This window comes from Idiotropiscis lumnitzeri, chromosome 13, assembly GCF_059441095.1.
Source record: "Idiotropiscis lumnitzeri isolate Australia: NSW breed Sydney's pygmy pipehorse chromosome 13, RoL_Ilum_1.0, whole genome shotgun sequence".
Taxonomy (NCBI): domain Eukaryota; kingdom Metazoa; phylum Chordata; class Actinopteri; order Syngnathiformes; family Syngnathidae; genus Idiotropiscis; species Idiotropiscis lumnitzeri.
In genome coordinates this window covers 6,464,591-6,487,947 of record NC_142403.1, presented here as the reverse complement: position 1 = coordinate 6,487,947, position 23,357 = coordinate 6,464,591, and the positions used below count along the sequence as shown (strand labels likewise).

Here is a 23,357-nt window from a genome sequence, read left to right as displayed (position 1 = left end):
CTTAAATTTGGATTAATAGTCCAGCCCTCTCTGATAGTTCTATACTACTTCGTTTATCATGAGCGTGGTTGTGACAGCTTGTGTGCTTTTTCTGTCCAGTGTAATTTCAAGGCTGTTTGTGACTTTGAGCCACATAACCGTTGTACTAGCATCAGCTGGCACCAGATCAGCTCATCCAGGGATGCCACAGACTTGTGCAGCACAGAAATTCAAGGACGCAGACAAAAGATAAGAAAATGTCCCAGAAAGTCATGAAAAACAGTATTCCCCAAAGATTTTTACACGACTGGAGGACTCCATCTGGTTGGCCTGCTGGCATGCCTGAACTCCAGTCCTTGTAGATCTTCTTTGGTTTTCCACCCCTAAATGGGGTGCATATAAAAACCCAACTAAACTGAGCCATAGTAGCTGTTCTCTTTTTAAAGAAAAAGGGGGTTTATGTAAAGACCATGAACCACTATTACTTGCTGCCACAAATTACCTCGTTCCTCCCTGGCACTCAGACATACAAAAATACATCATGTTATTATATCTTCAATTGGTTGACAAGTTGGCAAAAATGTCCCCCTCACTCAAAGTCAGCGCTCTTGTACTTCAAAAATGCTTTTCTTTCTTTCTTTCTTTTTTCTTATTGTGATGTGGAATGGCATTTCCCGAGTGCAATCACTAATCACTGGAACCAACATGAACATGTTTGCTCTTAATCAAAGTGACTTAATGCTGTTCTCCAATGATGAAGACCCACATAGAAACAATTGCCATAGAAACGTGAGGAAAGGTCGCTATGCTGTCACGTCAGCCAGCTTTCTGTAGGGGAGATTTCCAACCAGTCACAGAATGTTGCGCTTGACAATGATCTTGTCTGATAAACATCCACAATTAAGCTTAAGCACACAAAATGAGAAATAGACTGAACACATTTGTGACCCCTTTAATTACTGAGCTGTAATCTACATGTGTTCTCTGTGCAGTCGTGCATGGATGAGCAGCAATGAGTGAGGGGGTGAGGAACGGATGTATGCATGACCTGGAAAAGATCGGCAACTGATCGATTCTGATGACCTGTCACAGAATTCAAGCCCCAGGCTCGCAGCATGGGGGAGTAGACCCCCCATAGTGACAATCTGCAATTAGAGAAAAACAGCAAGCAGAGATTGAAATTTTTCTTTTCTTCATTATCCCTGATTTGTCTATTTTCGACATTTTGGGGCCACATTATTGCTAAGTACTTAAATGGGGGAGAGCATGAATGATAAAAGCAAGATTTAGTCAGTTTGATAGTGATCTTGCTCCGCCGAATGACAGAATTTCACAATTTCAAAGCTGTTTTCCCCTCTTTCTGCCAGTGCAAAGCGGCTAAATGTCTGGCGTGTGTGTGTGTTTGTGCCTGCATTTGCATCTTTCTTGGCGTTTTCAACACATAGGAAGCCATGCACAGAGGCACATTTTAGAAATGGCATCTACTTGATTTGGTTTTGATGAGAAAAGCATAACTTTCTTGTCGAAAATCCCTTTAATCATTTAAAATTAAATGCATCACTTCTGACTACAAACCTAATTAATTGCTTTTTTAATCGAGTCCGCCTACTTGCCTTGAACATTTTTTCATTCTAAATTTGATGATTTTTTTTTAAAGATGGTATAGCAGTTATAAGTCAGATACAACTGAATTTATACAGAATTATATTACTCATACAGTTTGAACATAAAACATGCAACGGTGTGCGTCAAATCTTCCAATATTGCCTGAAAAGTAACTCTCCATATTTTCCTCCTCCCCCAACTCCCAACAAAAATACGATTTCTGATTTCAATCAAGAAAAGGAATTGCTCTTATTCAAAACAAGTATTGGTTTTTATAAAGAAATTTCACTTTAATTAAATTATTTTGTTTTGAAATGTCCTGCCTACAAATTAGAAATTTTTTAAAAATATTTTTACTGTAGGAGTTCAGTGTTTTTTGCTGATCAGTTAACCATGACAACGTCAAACTTTGACTAGATCCAGAAATTGAAAGAAATGAGACATCACATGCAAGGTCACACCATGTGCCTGCAGAGGTCCACACCACTCATGTTGTCTTTGCGCGCTCTAATGACTGTGATTCTTCTCACCTGCACATGCACTTCCTCTTTCTTCTGCCATCTAGTGCAGATATCTTCTTCTGTTCTCTAGAAGTCGAAGGTCTTTATTGGCCTTTTCCTCAACAGACATTTCCAGATCTGATTTTGGTTGCTATTCTTGCCAAAATTCTCTACCTTCTACAACAGTGTCAAAATGAATGAGATTGAAACATAGTTATAAAACTACAATTTACATGTTACATTAATTACTTTATGTTTGGGGTAGGAATTTGAATGTAGACAAAGAACTAACAAACAATTTTCCATTATCAAACACCATTAAAATCATCTTCATGTGCACTACAGTATATATTCATAAAAGGGCTCTTATTATTTATTTATTTTTTTTGACAAAAAGTTCAACTGAACTCTGACTCCAATTTATGATTCAAATAATAAATGAAGTGAACAAGAATATATGATTAGCTTTGATTAAAAAAAATAAATAAATCAATATCTTAAAAATAGTAATCTCTTGTCCTGACACGTGTGTTTTGATGCAGTCTTCATTTTGTCTCATGAAGAAAGCAAAGTTCCTTTGGTCCTTGCCAAACATGAACTATTATTGGAAATGCCAGGATGTCCTCTACTCAGCGCACGAGCACTTAGAAGGGTAGCTCAAAAGATATATAGCAAAATCAAATGTCAACTGCGGTGGCCACAAATGAATAGGCTGGCTCTCAGGAGGATAAAACTTCTAATTCTACGTAACAGTGTGTAAAACCGTTTCAAATCATAATTTGTATCACAAATTCACGTCGTTTGAATGTTGAGACACTGGCAAGGATGCAAAACAATTTAATAATATATGCATTTAATGTAAACTAAAATTATAAGGCTTGCGATTGAATTAGCTTAAAAACAATACTTACTGACTTACTCGTAGAAATGAAATATTTGGATCAAGGAAACCCTTTGCAAGCTGTGCTGTGGCTTACGATTCCCTTTTTGAGTTTCACTGCTCTCTATTAGACTGTCAAAGTTGCTCAATATGAGTCTTTCTAGTTGCACGATTTCAGGGCATTTGGATCCACTGTGTTGCAAAGTGCCGGTATATGAAACTGTAGGTAACGTAGCAAACAGGTTTACTGCGACACTCGTGGTGTTGTGCGCTGCTTGCTCATCCTCACCTCAGGGGGTGACTTTAATCCCGTTTGAATCTGCTCGTTTCGTCAAATCTCCATGTGATGATTCCTGTCTGAGCTGATTAGCTTGAGAGGCTTTTCATAAAGCAATAACAAGACAAGCCAAATAAATGACAGAATTTCCATCCCCGTGTGATTGGGTGTGATGAGTGGGAGCTGATGAGCCGTCAATCATCACTTCTCATTAAGATGAGAGGACGATAGAGTGGAATTTTTGGCTGAATCAAATTCGCTGGCATGATAATTAATTCAGTTTGTCTTATTTTCTTTTGTCTCTGGTATTCAGTTAGGTAATTGGCTTTATTGAGGAAAATACTTTTCATGGTTGTTCTGATTTGCTTCATCCATGTTAATTAGGGATAACATTGCCTTTGTCACTAAAAAAATGTTCATTGTTCACAAAAGCGTTCATCAGGCAGAAATCCTGTCACAATTGCCTCACACATCACCAGCTAAACTGGATCATTTATCAATAGCAGCCCAAATGAATTTTAACTCTCATTTGGTTGGTTGTCGGGTGTCAATTTAGAACCCCGACCATCACCCTGGTCTGCCGATCCATTGGCACTGTCTGTCCCTGATGTCCAACCGATGTTGCAGAGGCATGTCAACCAGGACAGCATCACAACATCCAGATCCCTTAGAAACTTCGGGCGAATCTCACCCACCCATGCCACCCATGGGGTCTTGCCAACGAGGCGCTTTTTAACCACATCATCAACTTTAACCCCATATTTTGAGAGCCTGCCAAAGAGACCTCAGACTCCACTTCCTCATGCAAAGGCATGTTAGTGGAATTGAGGAGTTCTTCGAAGTATTCTTTCTACAAACTCACACGTTCAAACTCAGAGTCGAGGCCACTATACATAGTGTTAATGGTGCACTGCTTCTGAGATGCCGGATGGTTAACTAGAATTTCCTCGAAATTGTCCGGAAGACATTCTCTTTGACCTGACTGGACTCCACCCTCACCAGAGGTTTTGCCTTGGGAACCACGGAATCCCTCATTCCCTCATTGCTGGTGGCCACCAGTGGATTCGGAGACTGCTGCCACGGCAGGATCTGAGCACCTTATGACTACGTTCGTCCGCCACAACAATGGCGGTGCGGAACTTCCACTTTGATTCAATGTCCCCTGCGTCACACGTGACATTGCCGAAGTTCTGCTGGAGCAGGGGAGTTGAAACTCCCTCTGACAGAGGACACTCAGGTTCTGAGTCAAACTACTTTGTAAGCTAATCAGAGGTAGCGTTGGGCAGGTGTTGACACAAGCAAAAGCATGGATGGTTGCACATGCACGCACAAGTTGACACAAGTGGACTGAGTAGAGAATAAATAACAGGAATGGAGAGCCAGGTTAAATCTAGAGGTGAAGCAACATTGATGTCATGTTAATAAGTTATTTTCATAAGCGGAATTAAAGTAAAGAATGCGCATTATGCCATGGAAAAAAGTGCTACTCCACCTTGGTGTTGAACAATTCCAACCTGATGGAATGTCCTTCACCAATAGATGAAATTAAGAGCCAAGAACACAGAAGGAGGCTAAGACAGTGGTACACAACTAAAACAAATGAAACTTGATTATTCGGGCCCACAAACTGGCAGCTATTCGAGGTATGCGTTTGCATGCTTCCCTTGAGCACTGATGAGTCAGGGTCATACGAAGCACTAGATCAAGTTCATAAACATGGTGATTATATCAATTATAATGCATGGCTTTTGATTGGCGGCTTTACTGCAACATTAAAATAGTTTGTATTTATGCGCACGATTTCTGTTTATTGTATTGTAACGTTTGAGAAAACATTTCAACAGCACCTGCCATGTTTGATTTATTTAAATTACAGTATTGTACAAAGAGTGTAAAGTACTTTGTTTAATTGTTATGGAGAATATTTTGTTGACACTTGGAAGTACTATATGAAACAATTGTCTGGAAGCTGTGTGACAGTTTTCATTTCACAAACTTTTTTTTTTTTTTAAACTTTTAGTAGTCAAGAAAATACGTGAATTAGGGCCGCACTATGTCTATCGGTCGTTGCTTAAAGTCCAATGACCTAATTGAAGTACTATACTGTACTCTATGGAACTGGCTTGGTTGGCCCACTCAAAAATCTGAATTAATGTATTTGATAAGTTTGCACAGTTTACTTTCCCTGGACACTGATTACATTTATGAGTATTTACGGATACAGTTACTTTTCATGGAATGTAAATTTAACAATTTTTTTAAAGTAATTTGCCCAACACCGACATCACAAATGTTCTTCTAGCTGAATGAACAAAAGTTCCCTCAGACATACTCCTACATATTGAAACAGAGTTTAAGCTGTGGCAGGGCCACATTTTCCTTATCTTCCTTCATTTTTACATCCTGATGGTGTAATAACTTGGTGTCACAATACTTTTGTGAGCTTTGTATATCTCACCGTCGCATTCTTATATATATTTTTTTATTTAAACATTGGATTTTGAGGGGTGCTATTGTAATTGCTTGTTCTGCTCGGTCAGTGAACGCTGGTCCTTTTTGTGCCTAACACATGACATTCGTGGAATGTGTGGGACCATGTTGGAGTGCACATTTCTACCCACACCACAAATGACCACAACTGGCCACATTGTCATCATCACTTTAGAAATAAAGCCATCCTTCCAGCTAAGAGCGCTTCTGTCTTCCACTTGTACCATACAAATGCTTGCCTTGCAACAAATCATAGCAGTCCAAAAAAATTGATAACAGGAGATAATTACTGCAGAGTATGAGGCAGATGAATTTGATAAATTGCATAATATTGCCTCGGAAATTTTCGTCTCTTTCAGATTCCCGACTGCACAGTAGTTAAATACTTAGCCCTACTGTCTCACACGTTTCAGGTTCGAACTTTCCTGTCTTTGTGGAAATTGCAGCTTGTTCCTGTGTCTAGTCATAGTCTAGATAAGCCTATGAGGCTTTGAGTAATCTGTTTTCTTTTCAGCTACAGCTAGTTGAGGACGTGCAGATCTAGTCACCATCTCGAACTGGGAGTCCCCAACGATTTACTTGTACAGAGGTACAAGTACTGTTTGGCTCCCTTGAGCTTCTATCAAATAACCCATTTTACCCGCTTGCTATCACATTGTTGAACAGTGGGGAATTGATTGAAGCATAATTAAAAGCTTTGAAAGCAAACGTCTCGATGAAGGTCCGAAGTGAAATACAGGCTATTCTTCTGCTTTGGATTCTTATTTTTATATCCAACTCTAGAGAAGTCAAGACCTCGCCGTTGCACATCGTTGCTCTAATTCTAACCTGAATTAGCCATTCCATTACCACTTTTGACACTCCACTGCGCTCAAACAGTTCTTGGGGTTAAATGCCTCACCTTTTTGCTTCCAAACATATTGCTGGTCATTCTGGTCAAACAGCAACATTTCCGTTTCGTCTAATCACAGAACTGTCCTCCAGAAGGTCTTATCTTTGTCCATGTGATCAGTAACAAACTTCAGTTGAGCTTTAATGTGCTGCTTTTGGAGCAAGGGCTTCCTTCTTGCACGGCAGCCTCTCAGTCCATGATGATGCGAAACACGCTTGACTCTGGACACTGACCCCTATGTTGCCGCAGCTTCTAATTCTCGGCAGATCTGCTTTTTGATGCATCTCGGTAGACTCTTCACCCTCCTAAACAGTTGTCTCTCAGCAGCAGGGGATAGCCTGCGTTTTTCCACCTCATCCTGGAAGTGACAAAAGGGTGCCATGCACATACTTAGAAACAATTGTTTGCACTGTTGCTCTTTGGACCAGCAGCTGCTTTGAAGTGGCTCCAAGTGACTTTCCTGACTTGTTCAACCGTTTATATCCAATGAGTCATCTTAAACTGGACCGAGAGAAGTTAAGATTCCATGCTATGGAGTTCATTTCATTGACACAACTTTCTAAATGACCAAAATTGATAATTCATGTTGCTGTATGTATATTTTTGACTCCGCAGATTTGGTCACTTTTTCGGTTAACCTAAAATAAAGTCATAAATGAACCAAATTTCATGATTTTTTTTTTTTGGTGTCAAATAAGTGTGTTCTGATCTCTCTATCAGAAAACAAATCTGAGTTGTAGAATTAACTCAACACAGCCATGACAAGTGCATGTAAAGTTTTAATCACAATGGCATGTAATTAATAGATATAATTTGGCTAATTTCCCACTGCAATCCTGATGATCTCGCACTTGGTACCAGTGTGCCACAGCACTCTGGTTGGGAATCACCTCATAGAATGATAAATGATTTTTATGCAGTAATTCAGCAACCTGGCTGTTCTCCAATCAAAGGGGGAAATTAATTAGTGTGCGCAGTATTTAAATAACAGTGTGTATTCCAGTTGGCTGCTGGCACATTAACTTGCATGTCTTCTCTCTTCAGCTCATTTTTGTTGCTTCTGCAAATACTTCATCTACAGCCAATAGCGTTGTCCTTTCAGGTTTGATACCAACTCAGTATTTTTTTTTTTATTCATACCATCTGTGAGCTGAGACTTGCAGGGAAAACCTGCTCTTAGCAACTGCAAAAAGCATTTTTATTTTATTTTATTTTTTTAACTCTTATTACAATTTCTTTTTTAGAGTAATTGAAGAATCATTTATATGCAGTGGTGAGCACATCAGTCAACATGTCTTTATTTCAGGCCAGTCCAAGTGGGCCCAGTGTTTCCCTCAGCGGTGACAGCCAATCGCTGTCGAGAGGATAATTTCCATTTCCGACTCAGGCCGCACAAGCAGACATGCAACCAAATAAAGAAAAAAGATCAAATCAAAACAAAAGACACATGCACGGCGTGGTGATTGTTGAAATAAAAACTGTTTTTGCGATGTAGTATTAGTAAGCACGTTCTCAACACTGATTGTCTGTCGCCGACAATACGGACGGACTGGGCCCGTCTGACATAATGACGGATTGATGTGCCCACCACTGTCTGTAAGATTACTTTGGCCAGCATGCATGCATTTTACAAACCAGTGGACAATTAACAGAACTCCTCAAGTGGCACATTTTTAACATCTACCAACTACTTTGTAAAGGCCAACTATGACCTGTTAACTTGTATTAAGTTGCAATATTGACATATTTTAAACAAACTCTGTGTTTCATCAATGACTCATATGACGCTATCTGGCGCAACAGTGGATGCAAACTACACCCAGGAGTGTCTTGGCTGTGCTGCTTTTGTCTATTATTGCAGCTTCAGCAACAATGACTATTGTTTGTATGCAAATGTTGGGTAATTTGAAGCAAATCCACGCGAAACAATGCTTCACATAACCACTGCCGACCCATATAATGGAACTTTTTTTCATAAGATCAGTGCTTTCGCTGGCCCATATTATCCTCATTAACATATTAACATCAACACAAAGCGCAATAAGGTGTCTTATTGCATACAAGGAAAAGAGCATTGTAAGCACCCGATATTCCAACATCCCCCCCCCTAACTATATAAGTTACATTGGTGCCAGCCAGTTTGAGAACAATCCATTCTGTGACGCAAGGATAAAATAACTGCATACGGGTATAGAAATATAGTTATTGTGACAAGAAAGTGTATTGCATGAAGGTCTAGGGCAGGGGTGACCAAGTCCGGTTCTCAAGATCCCATATCCTGCCTGCTGTAGGTGTATCCCTATTCCAACACACCTGATTCAAATGATCAGCTCATTAACAAGTTTTGCAAAAGTCTGATAATGTGTTGCTGCAGTGGGAATGCTTCTAATACAGGCTTGATAGGGGATCTCAAGGACCGGACCTGGTAAATGGTTTGTTATATATTGAATGTGTAGATATCAATAATGCTTATGAAATTTAGTGGTTTGGAACAGACGCATTTAGAATTAATCCTACTGGTCTTTATTGTCGGTCAAGGGCAGTGTGTTGCAGACTAGCATTGTAAAGAATGTTGCTATTGTCGACGCTTGTGACTGAATTGGGACATTAACATCTAATATTCATGTATTTTAAAGGGAGCAGCCCATCTTCAGCGCCCGAGCTCATGTTTTCCAGATCGACCCGGCGACAAAACGCAACTGGCTGCCGGCCAGCAAGCATGCCGTCACCGTGTCCTTCTTCTATGACGCCAACCGCAATGTCTACCGTATCATCAGTGTGGGCGGGACTAAAGTGAGTGAGAGTCCTTCAAACACATATGTATCTATATGAGCACGTCTACAGTAGTCATGCACAGATCCCACTTGTAAAGACATCATAGAGACTGTGAGAGTCACACAGGGGGTTGGGAGTGCGTTCAGAGAATTCAACTTGCTCTCTGCATAAAGAAGCATACTGCTTTGACTCGTAGATGACAACGTTTCATTGAGTTTGTGTACTTCGCTGCAGATCATTTACAGCGCTTAAGAAATGTATCTGCACTTGCAGTATGTATTACACTGCGCCTCTTGTTGATGCTGCTCTCAAAAGCTTTTTGGGACAGATTAAAGCAACTGGCATTTTGCGAGACTAATCCCCTCCCATCAGATGGTTCACTTGACAAAGTTAGTGAATATATATATATTTTACAAGCTTTTTCACTCAGCTCTTTTATTGGATGGTTGGGTGATGTGACCTCTGTTCCATCTCCCAAGCTTTTTTTGAGCTAAAATCGCACGGCACACCACCAAACAAAAATGCCACAAACTGGAGTGGATACACAATTATGTAATTTTCTATCTAGTGAAAGAGCATTTCATTGTTATGCGTGTTAGTATACATCGTTGGCATAGATAGGCGATAAGAGAAAAAATACATTCTTTGGACAGCATAAATAATTTTCAGATTAATTCAATGTTGAGGTGCAATAATTGACTAATTGACAACTAATCGATTTTCAAATAAATCTGTGGCAGTTTTGATAATTATTCATATAAAAATGTTCCTCAAAATTTATGCCATTCAACAGTTATATTTTTGGATTTCTGTACTCCTCAATAAATGTAGACTGATTATGTTTGTGTTCAATAATAATAAGACATTTGCCATAGAAAACAAAGATCAATGATTCTTTTACAATCCAAAATTTTTTTTTTTTTTTTTTTTTAATAATCCAACATTTTGCAGTCCAAACAAGCAAGAGACTCCCAATAATTTTTGGGGTACATTTTCTGATCACCAGTTTGTAATCTTTATGGGCTGCAACACAACATTTACAGCAAAGGGTGGTTTGAATTTGCCCTTGATGGATAATATTGAGTATTAAAAATTAGAAAATGACCTTTATGATTGATTGAAGTCAATGTAAAGAAATAAGTGATGCTACCACCATTAGGAATGAACTTATTTGCAATTGAATCATACAGTGCATGCAGTAGAAATGACAAATGAACATAACCATTTTGGTCTTGAAAAGCATTATTCATGTTTCTCTGGAAGGCTACGGACTGCCTTTAAATAATGTGTCTGTCATTGAAAACGACCTCCCTTGGAGAGCAAGTACATAGCAGCTTCCCTGCTAATTTTATCACCCAACACTACAGATACTTGAGGTGAAGATTAAGTTGGTGTAATAAAAATGCATATGAATATATAAAAAATGTGCCTTAATACAATTCAAATGCAAAGTTATATATGCGAGTCCAGTGAATGCCTGGCATGAACACTACAGTTAATGCTGGCATTAGCTCTATTCTTAATAATTTGCTGTGTACTATTTTTGGTTCACAGTCTTGGCGTGGTCATGGTCATGCGCACACAGTGAGATACAGGCGTTACGCTGCATTTGAAGAAAGTGGGAAGGCTGATTCATCCCGCTTGGATTGTTTTTGTTCCAACCTCAAAATGTTTGAGGCGAATGTAAAAAACAAAGATGGCTAAATTCCGTTAAATTCCTTTCACCAAGTAACGTCATGCAGGGAGATAACGGAATATCTTCAAGCAGTCGATGCTGATCACGTTACATGACGTTATGTCAAATATATTCACATATGTTTCCTTTTTTTTCCCCCTCGACTTCACAACTCACACCTCCCAGTTCAAAGCAGAGTTGTAGTGTACTTTTCCAATTCCAAAGTCGTTAAAGTCTAAATTTCCCACTTTCATTGAATGCAGCATTAGGCTTCCTGGTGTTTGGATTCTCTGTAAAAGCAGGTGTAAATACCATAAAATAAAAGCTATAATTCTTTTATTCATTTTTCTCTCTCTCAAACCCAAATGTCTTCAGGATACAACCAAAACAAAGAAATTGACTTTGTGGTTCCATTACCGTTGGGAGGGAACTGCATTTCTTGATTATAATGTGTGTTTTTACTTCTTTCAGTATTATACACTATTTATATTTAAACAAACAATGATAAAAATAAGGTGACGATATAAGTGTATTTTCTGTTGAATTCAGTGGAATACATCTTGGTTTGTGACCGTTACGGAATGGATTAAGTTCGTCAACTGAGGTTCAACTGTGCTTCCACATCTGTACTACTTTGTTTACATTGCTTATGCATTGTTATTTTGTTCTTCTTGGCGATAGGCTATCATCAACAGCACTATCACTCCTAACATGACCTTCACCAAAACCTCCCAGAAGTTTGGTCAATGGGCTGACAGCCGGGCCAACACCGTCTATGGTCTTGGCTTCTCCACAGAGCAGCAGCTGCAGCAGGTAATAATGAAAACAATGGAAATATAGCTTCTGTGCTTAAGTGGAACGTATACACGTTAAACCCCAAAACATTTTTTTTAATTTAGTTTTATTTTTGGTCTGTCATTATCTCCGCAAAATTTCTGTGTGATTGGAGGTGAAACATTAACTTACGGATGTGTTTTTATTGTGCGTTTTGGGAATATGCGGGCGGACTATCACCTCTTTGTCCACTTTCAGTTTGCAGAACAATTTAAGGAGGTGAAGGAGGCAGCCCGGCTTGCCAGAGAAAAATCCCAGGAGAGGTACGAACTGGCCGACCCTGCTCTGAACATCGCTGCCCCACAGGTGAATTATTAATTGCAATGCACACTGATGTTTACATTTAATGTTTTAGTGCCGTCATAGTGTAGGTATACTCGTATGTTTAATTGTGCTCATTTTATTTTTTTTCTTTTGATGCGCCATGGGTGAATTTCCTTTTGGCAGTGCAGTTTTTCTCAACCAGGGTGGTACATTTTACATTTCAAAGGGTGATAAATAAATATCCTCAGTCTTTACATAATATGATCGTCAATCAAATGGTATACAAAGCTCAAAATCACCTTTTCTTTGAGGAGAAATTTTGCTGATCAATGACTTCAATTGAGGAGCAATTTATTGATATTGAGGAGCAATTTTATTGCAGGTTTCTTACAGGAACAAGGGTTTTATTGAACCATAAAAATCTGACCATATAACTGGGATGTTGAATTTAGGACTGCTGATGTTTAATATTTCAGCATTGTAATATCCTCCTGAAAATTCGATTGAATAATCATGTATTCTGATAAACTTTATTTTTACCGAAGGCATTTCTCTGAAGAAGAAACAACCAATTGGTTTCCTTTTCTATATTAACAACAGTTCTTATTTCTTAAATTAACTTATTGCGTTGCAGCAATCTGTATGTTACTGACTAGAAGCATTTTTAAATTTCAAACAAATATGAATTGAACCTTAAACTCTTCTCGTGTCAAAAACATTATCGTATGGCAAATCGCGATATGAATATTCAAGATATTAACATTGAAATGAGGACGATGTCGGGACCTTGTCATGCTTGTGTTGCATGTAAGGCTCAGTCCGGCCAACCATATCCCTCCTTCCAAGTTTGATGTTGATTGGCAGCTAAATCATATTGCGGAGAGAGAGGGCTGGAGCAGAGAGAGCCAAGCAGCAGCACTGGGACAGCACGCACATGAGAAATCCATTTGTTAGTGAGTGTTGTGAGCACACTTGCTAGACACTGTCAGGCTTATAAGGTACAGATAGATTGTGTTTTAGAACATAATGTGACCATATTTATAATTTCACGATTACTCGTAGATGAAATAGCGGAGCTTGTTATAAATATGTACAAGCAGCCCGCGCCTCGCCGGTCATTTACCGTATACTTTAAAGTCGCTAATCTTCCCCAAAGCAAACAAAGCGCCTTGTAAAGCGACGCGCCCATTATATGGACCAAGCATCACTCGCGACCATCAACCCTTTTACTCATTGGGCTGTTCGGAGTGCATGTTAGCACACCCTGCTGGACAAAGTCTGAGTCATCTATGCTTCTAATTGACCGTGACTAATACATTATGTGACTATGGTGTTTGGGTGATGGTGTAGGAGAAAGCTGGACAAAAGGTCAGCTGTCCACAATGTTGTAGTCTGTCTTATCATTTATGTTATTGCAAGCAAGAAACGTCCCAGGTTTAGACAACAGACTGCAAAAAAGCCCAAAGCACAACAGCACATCTCTCTAAACAGCCATGTGATTGGCTGAGTCTGAGTGGCTCCCAAGAAGCCATTGCTGTAATTGGCTAAGGCTGAGTGGCTCCCAAGAAGCCATTGCTTTAATCTTTTTGTGTTATTTTTATTCCTTTTGGGTATATAGATGGCATGAGAGATATATGTTTTATGTTAATCTTATTTCTTTGTTTCATTGTTTGCTTGTATGCTGAGTTTTTTTTTGGTTTTGATTTGAAACCGTGACTCTAAGGAGTGTGGTGACCAATGAAGTCCCTCCCCTGACGTTGTCTAGTAGACTATTGCCAAGACATCTTTTATTGGTTAGAGTCATTGCTATTGGCAGTGATTCCTAAAAGTTTCATGACATCTGTCATTGAAACGGGGTGATACCTCTGGCAACGATCCCTTAGGGGATTGAGTCCTGGTGAGCTGGCTTCTGCTAGCGCGAGCAGCTGAGCTAGCGCGCGAGCAGCTGAGCTAGCGCGAGAGCAGCTGAGCTAGCGCCTTTTAGTGCGGCGCGCCTAGTATATGCATTAGATACGGAAATAGCACCCTCAACTGGTGTTGCGCCCTTTGATGCAGCGCGTCTTATGACCGTAAAAATACGGTAATTCAATGGGAGTGAGTCTCGCCTTTCATAATATAGCCTCACTTTCCTCATGATTATCCCCCAAGTCCTATTTCTGCCGCAACGCGCCTCTTCCTTGACTACCACCATCTTTTTGTGGATAAATAATAAGTCATCCAATGCAAAATATTGTATGCGGCAAACCAGGCTGGCATAGTCCATATTGCTTGGAGTCCACGTATTACCCTGTAATGCATCAATGCATGCACAATCATATTCATGAATGAGGGTGAGAGGTAAACTTTATTGTTCCCAACCCACACAACACATCCATCCATATTATGAACCCTTCATCTTTATTGCGGTCGTGCATGGTACATATTGGTACAGAAAAACACACACAATGTCGTTAACAGACGCACCCACGCGAACACAACAAACACTTCTACTGCAGCATACAATTATTTATTATTAAAGCAAAGCTTACTTTAATGTTGTAGCACATTTTTCCATAGTTTGGCTGGTCCTATGACTTATACTCAGGAGCGACTTATCCATGAAAAAAAAAAGTAATTTCAGCCCCTCAAGAGAATCAATCCTATTCTGCAGATAACAAAACTGCAAATAGTGAAATTTGCGGCTGAAAACTGCAATTGAGCAGCAAAGAGAAAGTTTGGAGTGAATGAGAAACTTGTTAGTGACGGTTGAGGTTACTCTTACTGCGATCAAGCAAACAAAAAATAAAAGAATTAAAAAAAAAAAAAAAAAGAAAAAGGAAAACTAGATGGCCACATTTGGAGGAACCAGTTCGCCAAATGTTTACTTGAAAAACGTGCTGCTGGAGAAGCTTAAGAGGGAGAGGCTTAAGGCTTACGGTACGTGACCATGGTCAGGTCATTGTGAAGGCGACACCTTTTTTTGTTCACGTTTATTTTTCGTGTAGCTAAATGACCTTCATCGTGTCAGCCTTTTCTTTATTCTTTAATTAATCTTAGAGATTGCCTTCCAAGATGAAATGTCTGTTTTTGAGCTAGTATTTGGCAAAATAAATTATCTGCAAAATAATGCGACTTCCACTTCGCTGCGACTAACGTATGTTTCTTTCTCCCCCGTTATGCATTTTTGGTCTGGTTCAACTTATACACCGGAGCAATTTGAAATCAAATACGGTACTTAATGCTTGAAAACCACTTAGGCATCTGCTCTAGAAAGATACATAGCTGACAGTGTTTTTTTTGTAGGTGGTGGTAATAGCAGGAACTTTGTTAAAGCATAATAGAGAGGAAGGGAGAGCATCTGAATCATCCATAATTGAAGGCAGTCTGGCTGCTGTTTGGAGGACAATGACCAGATTTGATCCTGCCAACAGCTTTGATATCATAATATAGACTTGACATGTTTGTTGACAGCTTTGTTTTGGAGAAGTTAATCAGATCTGATGATGATCAGATGAGAAAAGACACCCTGCAATCACAATATACTGTATTTTGTTAACGTAACATAACACACAATTCTGCACTTAGTTGCAGACACATTGAGGAAGCATTGGAGCTGTTGGCTGGTAGCAAGTCTTTTACGCGTACCGACCTCAACCAGTCATAGTCACAACATGGTAACTACCAATAATCAATTTGATGAGGTCTAACAAGTTAAACATAAATTCTTGTATAATATACCTTATAGGTATTGTTGCACTGCATCGCTCGGAGCTGTGTTTCTGAGATTTTTGTTGCTTATACTTTTAATAAAACCCTCCTTACTACAACCACAGGAGTAAAAATAGGAAATGATCGTCTCTGACCATGTCAAGAATTTTCCTGTGACATTCAAAACGAGTCATTTTTTAAAAACAGTCCTGATGATCACAAAAGTAAGTAATTTATACAATTTTAACGTCAATATATTTCGATCATTATTTTTGACATTCAATCATTATTTTTGACATTTAGAACTAACCTCCATATTTTATTCTGCATTTATGCTTGATTGAATTGTAGACAGGCCAGAAACTAGTGGTCAAACCAATACATTCTGTAAAGCTGTTATGTCACCCTTTTCTCCTATTGTTGATTTTGATCATCTTTATTGTACTTTTGTATGAGTGTAGCATTAGTTCAAAAATCCCAAAGATTTGCTGATAATTTAAAGAATATTGATAGGTCACATTTTGTTGCGTATAATTTAAAAGACAAAGAACAAGTCACAACATTGAAGGCATGAATCAAACTGTAGTTTTCTTTCAAAAAGCTGGAGAGGAGCTTTGGACAGATGTATTTTGTAATAGTGTGAGTGGAAATGAATTTCCTGCCCGTGCATGTCTGCTTGGCATACAAGAGCTACAGTAGGATGGAACAACGAGTGCAGAGTAGATACTGTAAACCTGCACACACAAATTTCATTATTGTCCTTCAGTATGAATAAACCTAACAATTATTAACTCTTCATAGCAAAGAAATTAAGCATGAAACATGGGTTTATTACACTAATATGTCGCTTTTAACTGAGGGTTTGTATGACCACGGAAACCAGAAACATAAGCACGTATTGATTTCTACTGTAGATGGGGAAACACATTGAATGTGTGATGGGAAATTAGTATTGTAGTAGTCTTATCAAGATTATTTTATAACCATCTGAATACTATAACAGCGGAATCTTTATACATGCTGCCTGAGGCCACTTTGGCATTGGATATGAGAATCTGTTCTCAATTGCCATTCCAGTATAAATAAAGCTTAAATAAAACAAAACAAAAAAACAGCCCAATATTAAATAAATAAGTAAAAATGCAGTGAGCCATCAGCCTACCAAAGTGGAGGGGTTTGTGTGTGCCAATGATCCTAGGCGCAAAGTTTTCTGGGGCTCTATGCCCCTGGTAGAGTCACCCATGGCAAACGAGTCCGAGGTGAGGTACCAGACAAAGCAAAGTTCATTTGACCCAAAGCAATTATGGATTCAGTTTTCCCTTGCCTGGACGCGGGTAACCGGGGGCCCCCTCTGGAGCCAGGCCTGGAGGTGGGTCTCGTTGGCAAGCGCCTGGTGGTTGGGCCTGCACCCATGTGGCTCAGCTGGGCTCAGCCTGAAGAGGTACCCTGGGTCCCACTTCCCATGTGCTCACCACCAGTGGGTTGGGTGCTCTGTGAGTTAAGTGCCGGTTCGGTGGAGGGACGGGTCCTGACTGTTGTTTGTGCCTATGCACCAAACAGCAGCTCAGATTATCCACCCGTTTTAGAGTCTTTGCGTCATTGGGAGGATAAGCCCCCCTGATCAGAACCCGAATGGTATTCTGTTATTGGACTTCTGTGTTTGTCACAGATTGAGCATAACGAACACCATGTTTAAACATAAGGGTGTCTATATGTGCACTTGAAACCAGGACCACCTTGGCCACTTTGTGTTCATGTCATTGGATTTGTGGGCACATATTTTGGACACTCGATGGGGATGGAAGAGACCAGTCCGACCTGGTAGACCCAAGCATACTGTGAGCGTTTTCCTGGGTGCATCTGCCATAACCCCGTCAGAAAGAATTTTAGCTCCCACCCCCGGAAGAGCTTCACCCACATTCTGGGGAAGGCGTTCGACATGTCAGAGTCAGTGGTTCCAGTACTGTCTGCTCCTTCAAACGCAGCCGAGTGGAAAGTGGTTGGGATGAAAGTCAGCACCTCAAAGCCGAGAGCATAGTCCTCATTCGGAAAAGGGGGAGATCATGTCGCAAATTCAAATATGTTGAGGTCTTGTTCACGAGTGAGGGGAGGATAGAGTGTGAGATTGAGAGGCGGATTGGTGCAATGTCTGTAATAGGTGGAAGGTAGCTGAGCCGGAAGGCGAAGCTCTAGATTTATCGATCTATCTACGTTCCTACCCTCATCTATGGTCATGAGCTGTGGGTCGCGACCAAAAGAATAAGATCTCGGACACAAGAGGCCGAAATGAGTTTCCTCCGCAGGGTGTCTCTCCTTTAAAGATAAGGGAGAAGCACGGTCTTCCAGGAGAAGCTCAGAGTGGAGCCGCTGCTCCTCCGCATTGAGAGGAGCCAGATGAGGTGGCTCGGGCATCTCGTCAGGATTCCACCCGGACGTCTCCCTGGTGAGGTGGTCCGGGCATGTCCCACTGGGAGGAGGACCCGAGGACAACTATGTCACCCAGATGGCTTGGGAACACCGCGGGATCCCCCAGGAGGAGCTGGATCATGTGGTCTTGGCTTCCCTGCTTAGGCTGCAGACCCCGTGGCTCGACTTCGGATAAGTGGAAGAGAATGGATGGATGGATGGATGAAAATACAGGGGTGTTTCTGGGTTTGAATATTGGCTCAGGCCTTCATTTGTGGTGTTTGCATGTACTCCCTGTGCTTGTGGTTTGTTTTCTGTGGGTACTCTGGTTTTCCTCCTAGATCCCAATTAGATGGATATTTGGTGATCTGAAGACTTTTCAAATGGGGAGAATGCAAGTGTGAATTATTTTTAAGTTCCAATTGCCTGGTGACCTGGTTTACTCAGCCTGTTACCCAAAGTCAGCTAGCATAGGCTCCAACTCACTCCTGACCCTAATTAGTAACAGATGGATAAAAAAAGAATACATCTGGCATAAAGTGGAAAAACATGCAACACTGTCTTTTTTTGTGTTTTCCACTTTACTCAGTCTTAAGATGGTCTGCTACATGAGCAGATGTGTATACTGCAGCCTCTGGTTTGAAAGGACAACAGGCAGTATGTTGTAGTGTTCGAAAAGGTCAGAAGCAGTTATTATACTGAACATTAATTTTAATTGTTTATCGTATCTTGACTGTTTGCTTAAAGTCATTCAGAAAAGTTCCACTCAAAATGTTCAGTGTGCCCCCCCACTCGTCAAAACCTGGCATTCTCATTAATATTACATTGTTGAATACAAATTACACAGAAAAAGCCACCCTTTTTTATCCAGCTCCAGTGTCTTGTCTTTTGGTCCTGTACTGCCACCTTCTGTTGACTTAATTTGATATCACAGTGCCCAAGGTTTCATTTAGCTAATGTCACTGCACGCCCATCTTCTGGGATTTCAAGGCCCAAAATAACTTTTTATTTGAATATAGATTTTCAATGACTTCATTTGTGGAGCAGTGTTATAATTTTAAGAAGCAATTTATTGCAGATTAATCCCCGGATGAAGATATTAGAGAACACTGTAAATTTCATAGAGTGCATTTTACTCCTAGGAAGCAGAGTAAAATATTGAGCAAAAAAATCTCATTGTAAATTTAAGGCTTTTACTGTCAAATTTTACTCTGTTTACTGGGACCACATATAGTTTTGGTAGCGTAAAATGTACTCTAGAAAATTTGCCTTTGCCAAAAAATCCATAATCCTTGGGCGTTCATTCTAATATTTTTAGTAATTGTTGTGAGCCTATCTAGGGTTGTCAATATAAAGTTTGGTGACTATTGGTTGCAGATTCCGGACTTCAGGCGACATTTATTTTCCGAGGAGGGACATAATACATTAGTGTCTGCAACTAAAGAGTCATTCGAAGCCGCTTCATAAAGGACATCAAACTAGCCACAAAACCAAGCAATTTGGCCATAGGCATCCGTTGAACCGGGTGGCCCGTTCATAGCATGCGTCAGCACATCTGCCATATTGGATGTGGTCATTATATTTACCATAAACTCTGCAAATAATATTTGTAAAATTCAGTTAGAATGACCTAATGCAATTAAAAGCAGTTGTTCAATATTAATCCATTGAGTTGTGGCTTGATGATACATCTCCAAGGAGAAATTGATCTTCACAAATAGCTTTACTTTGCCACAATATAGCTGCGCTGTCAACGGACTCACGTGTATATGTATTGTAAATGTTGTCTATGATAATACATGCCGGCGCTTGTCGCAAAGGTTCAAGACTACTAAGAGTGGCAGTCCTTTGTGAATATATCCAAATATGGAGCAACGCAAGTGCTGTCTGTAGGGTGTTAATAATAATTGGGCTCCGCCAAGCATTTCATGTGCCCCACTTAAGGCTGGGCTCTGGTGACGGGTCTGTCTCGGTGAATGAAGTTATTGATTAGACATAACCAACTCCATATTTCCTTCCATTATCACATCCTGCACTTGTGTCAGGTGTCGCCATACTTCAGTCTAGGAAGTAAAGTACATATCTTGTCAACTGGATGCAGAAGCAGCACTCATTTGTCTAATTGGAACTCCCACCACACAAAGCCTATCTGTGCAGATGCAGGCAGAAAAGGAAACGAAATGCCAGTCATCTATATTTTAAAACAATATCTTGGCATTGAAATCAGGCTAAAAAAGATGTGTGTTCTGGCGTGAGGGGCACAGGTGATTCAAGGGAAGCCTTGCATGTACTGATGCATGGAGCCATGAATAAGTGATGAAGGCTTGTGGTCTCAATGAAGCTCAGAATGTGGAAACAAGAGTTTTATATAAGCTCAGAGAGCAAAATGGACTGAGGCTCCGATAAATAAGTAAATAGTGTAATGTACTTAGAAAAACAGCAGCACAGACACATCACGATAAAAGCTCTTGGGAAAGCAGCTTCATATTTAAAATATCCAAGATCTCAGATTGCAACGCTTCTTCCCAGAATTTGTACTGTCTGTTTTCTCACTCTTTTGCATTTGAAAACAAAGCTACTAACACGCACTTATTTTGACATCATTTAGTGCATGTCTTTTTTGCTTTCTTATTTCATTGTCCTGATTTTAGTTTTAAAAAAAAAAAGCTTGAAAAATGAATAAAATACAAAATTTATGACTGTGCTAAACTGGCTGGGATCATCTTCCAGTCAGCCAGCTTGAGGAGGAGTTTCAAATTTTCACTTCTCTTTTTCCACATCCAGCATGCATATAATGACTATTCTATGCTTTTTCTCCTTTCTCTCCGTTTCACTGATGCATCATGGGATGTGGACACTGTCAGCTGTCTCAGGTATGTGAAAGGTCCCACAAACTCCTAAAGCAACATTGAGGCGGGTATTTTATGGTATTCTTCGTCATTCATCTCTTTGTTGCATGGATGATCTTGCTCAATAATTAATCTGCAGTCTGATCGAATCAGACTTGAGCGCAAATGTAACTTCAGAGCGCAGCATGTGCCTTCCACAAAGAGAACAGTCTTTGTTACCACTGGCAGCTAAAGCACAAATATCATTACCACTCCCAAGGAGTTTTTGTCATTATTGTGGCTCTGGTCTTGTTTTTCATTTGCTACGATAGTTATGACACTGCCAATCACCGGACCCATTTAGTTAAACAGCCAATCACACATATTCACACCAGAAGACAACTAAGAGTCTGAAACTTAACGTAACAAGACATCGTATCAAAGGAGTACAAGCAAACTCAACATTTGAGGACTGAATCTGACATGTGCTGCTGCCCTGCAAAAAGCATCTCTCTTTAAAAATCTTATCCAGGCTGGTTGATCAAAGGATTGGCCCACATCAATAAGATGCGATGTCAAACCTGGCTTTATTTAGTTTCAATCAAGATTTTGGCAGCAATTTAAAATGGGAAATCCCATTTAACACAGTCAGACACTTATACTGTACGTCATCCCAATTTGTTCTGCCCTTGCAGCAACAAATCTTGCACGTTCTGATGAAAAATTGCATTTGTCTGAAAAATCCATCTAATACAGTATACTTCACTGGTCATGTAAAAACCCTCGAGAGCAGGAAATACACACATTTTTTATTCTCAAGTCTTTGAACTTGACTAATGAGCTGTTACTTGGTAGTTTGTGCAAGAGTATCTCAAGCCTCATTCCCACTCAGCCTGTTTGCGAATAACATGAAGGGCGGGGAGGGAATGTGGTGTATCTGTAATCCTGTTTATGACTTAAAAAAAACATAATCCACAGAGTGAATTATTCAATTTTGTGTATTCGCAGACAATCCCTTGTCACTTGACGACAGTTGTCTTGTGCTTTGATTTGGCTGCTTTTAGTTTCCTTCCATGGGACATCATGCTCCTCTACTTGTGTGGGCCTTGTGTTTAATTACATTGCCTCCATATGGACAGACAGGGCTGCAAAGTACTAGATAATACACCATCCTCCTTTGGGGAATACGGAAAGACTCGCTCAAATTAATATTACAAGGCTTTTCGACAATAAGTGCAGGAGTGTAATGCCTCAGCTGTTGTTTGACGCCTGGCTTCTGTTACTGCACAGAAAGAAATGTGCAAAAGAAATCCATGTTCTCTGGAAAATCTGTATGTCGCAGATATTAAATCACAGCCGTGTTTTTATTAAGAAATATCAGACAAGATCGCAGGTACAGTAGATGAGACCCAATAAGTGTGCTGTCATAATCAACATGTGATTTTCTAAGCGCATTCCAACATTTATATTTTATGACATGACAAGCTACTTGCCAGAGTTGTTTTGGACTGTGCTCAATCAGGTCACCAAATTATTTGGGACATGTTCACATGCAATTCTTACTAAATTCATTAGACTGCACTAAATGACGGGCATTGATAATTAAAGGGACACTTGATTGGGCTTAACACTGGCACTTAATTTAATAGGTCTCGATGGAAAAACAATATCTCAGTACTAATATTCACCCCCTTGTTCTTTTTTGGAAGTAGCAAGTTAAGCTAACCTTTATAGATTTCAATTTAATATATAATGACCTCATATATTGGAGACTTATCAAACAAGGCAAGTCGGGCATGAGAGAAATATGCATATAAGCTGTTCATTTGCTCATTATCTTTGAAATCAGCCAATGTGAGTCCCAGAAAAAGTGAAAAATACCCAAAATACAATTAAAAATAATAAATAAATAAATAAATGTAAATCAGCAGGTACCAAGCCAGGAGTATGCAGGGGTTGACTGTAGTTCTAAACTGTAATTTCAACATTCACCACTAGCTGACAAACATGAATAATATGCAGGAGAAAGTAAGAACCTCAATATTAATATTTTGAGTGAATTGATTTTATTTGGGGGCAAAAAAAAAAATGCACAAAATTAGTTTCCTATTCGGCAGTTTTGTTCCGTACTTGAATGGTAATTTTTATGCACGAGAGCCTTTTGTACTGGAGGAGGGGGGAAAAAAATCACAGCATGTGCTTATTTTGTTTGCTCCCAACGTTGTTGTTAGGATAGTGGATATTTTATACTTTTATGAAGAAATG

At 39.7% G+C, this 23,357-nt stretch overlaps 1 protein-coding gene and 1 long non-coding RNA gene across 4 annotated transcripts in view; one reads left to right on the top strand and one right to left on the bottom strand.

The window, feature by feature from the left end:
- Positions 1-23,357, top strand: part of LOC148324154 (homer protein homolog 3-like) — a 44,619-nt gene that overhangs the window by 5,342 nt on the left and 15,920 nt on the right. For 2 of the 3 annotated variants that reach the window (XM_088312739.1, XM_088312737.1), the window contains 4 exons: positions 9,260-9,416; positions 11,755-11,886; positions 12,106-12,213; positions 21,129-21,137. In XM_088312739.1, coding sequence (XP_088168865.1) covers positions 9,260-9,416; positions 11,755-11,886; positions 12,106-12,213; positions 21,129-21,137 — 406 coding nt within the window. The remainder of the gene's footprint in view (positions 1-9,259; positions 9,417-11,754; positions 11,887-12,105; positions 12,214-21,128; positions 21,138-23,357) is intronic. The other variant, XM_088312738.1, reaches the window with a different exon arrangement.
- On the bottom strand, positions 916-6,871 carry LOC148324155 (uncharacterized). The gene is made up of 2 exons (XR_015846277.1): positions 6,633-6,871; positions 916-1,124 (listed from the first exon to the last, which is right to left on the bottom strand). It is a non-coding gene; the product is annotated as an uncharacterized LOC148324155 (long non-coding RNA).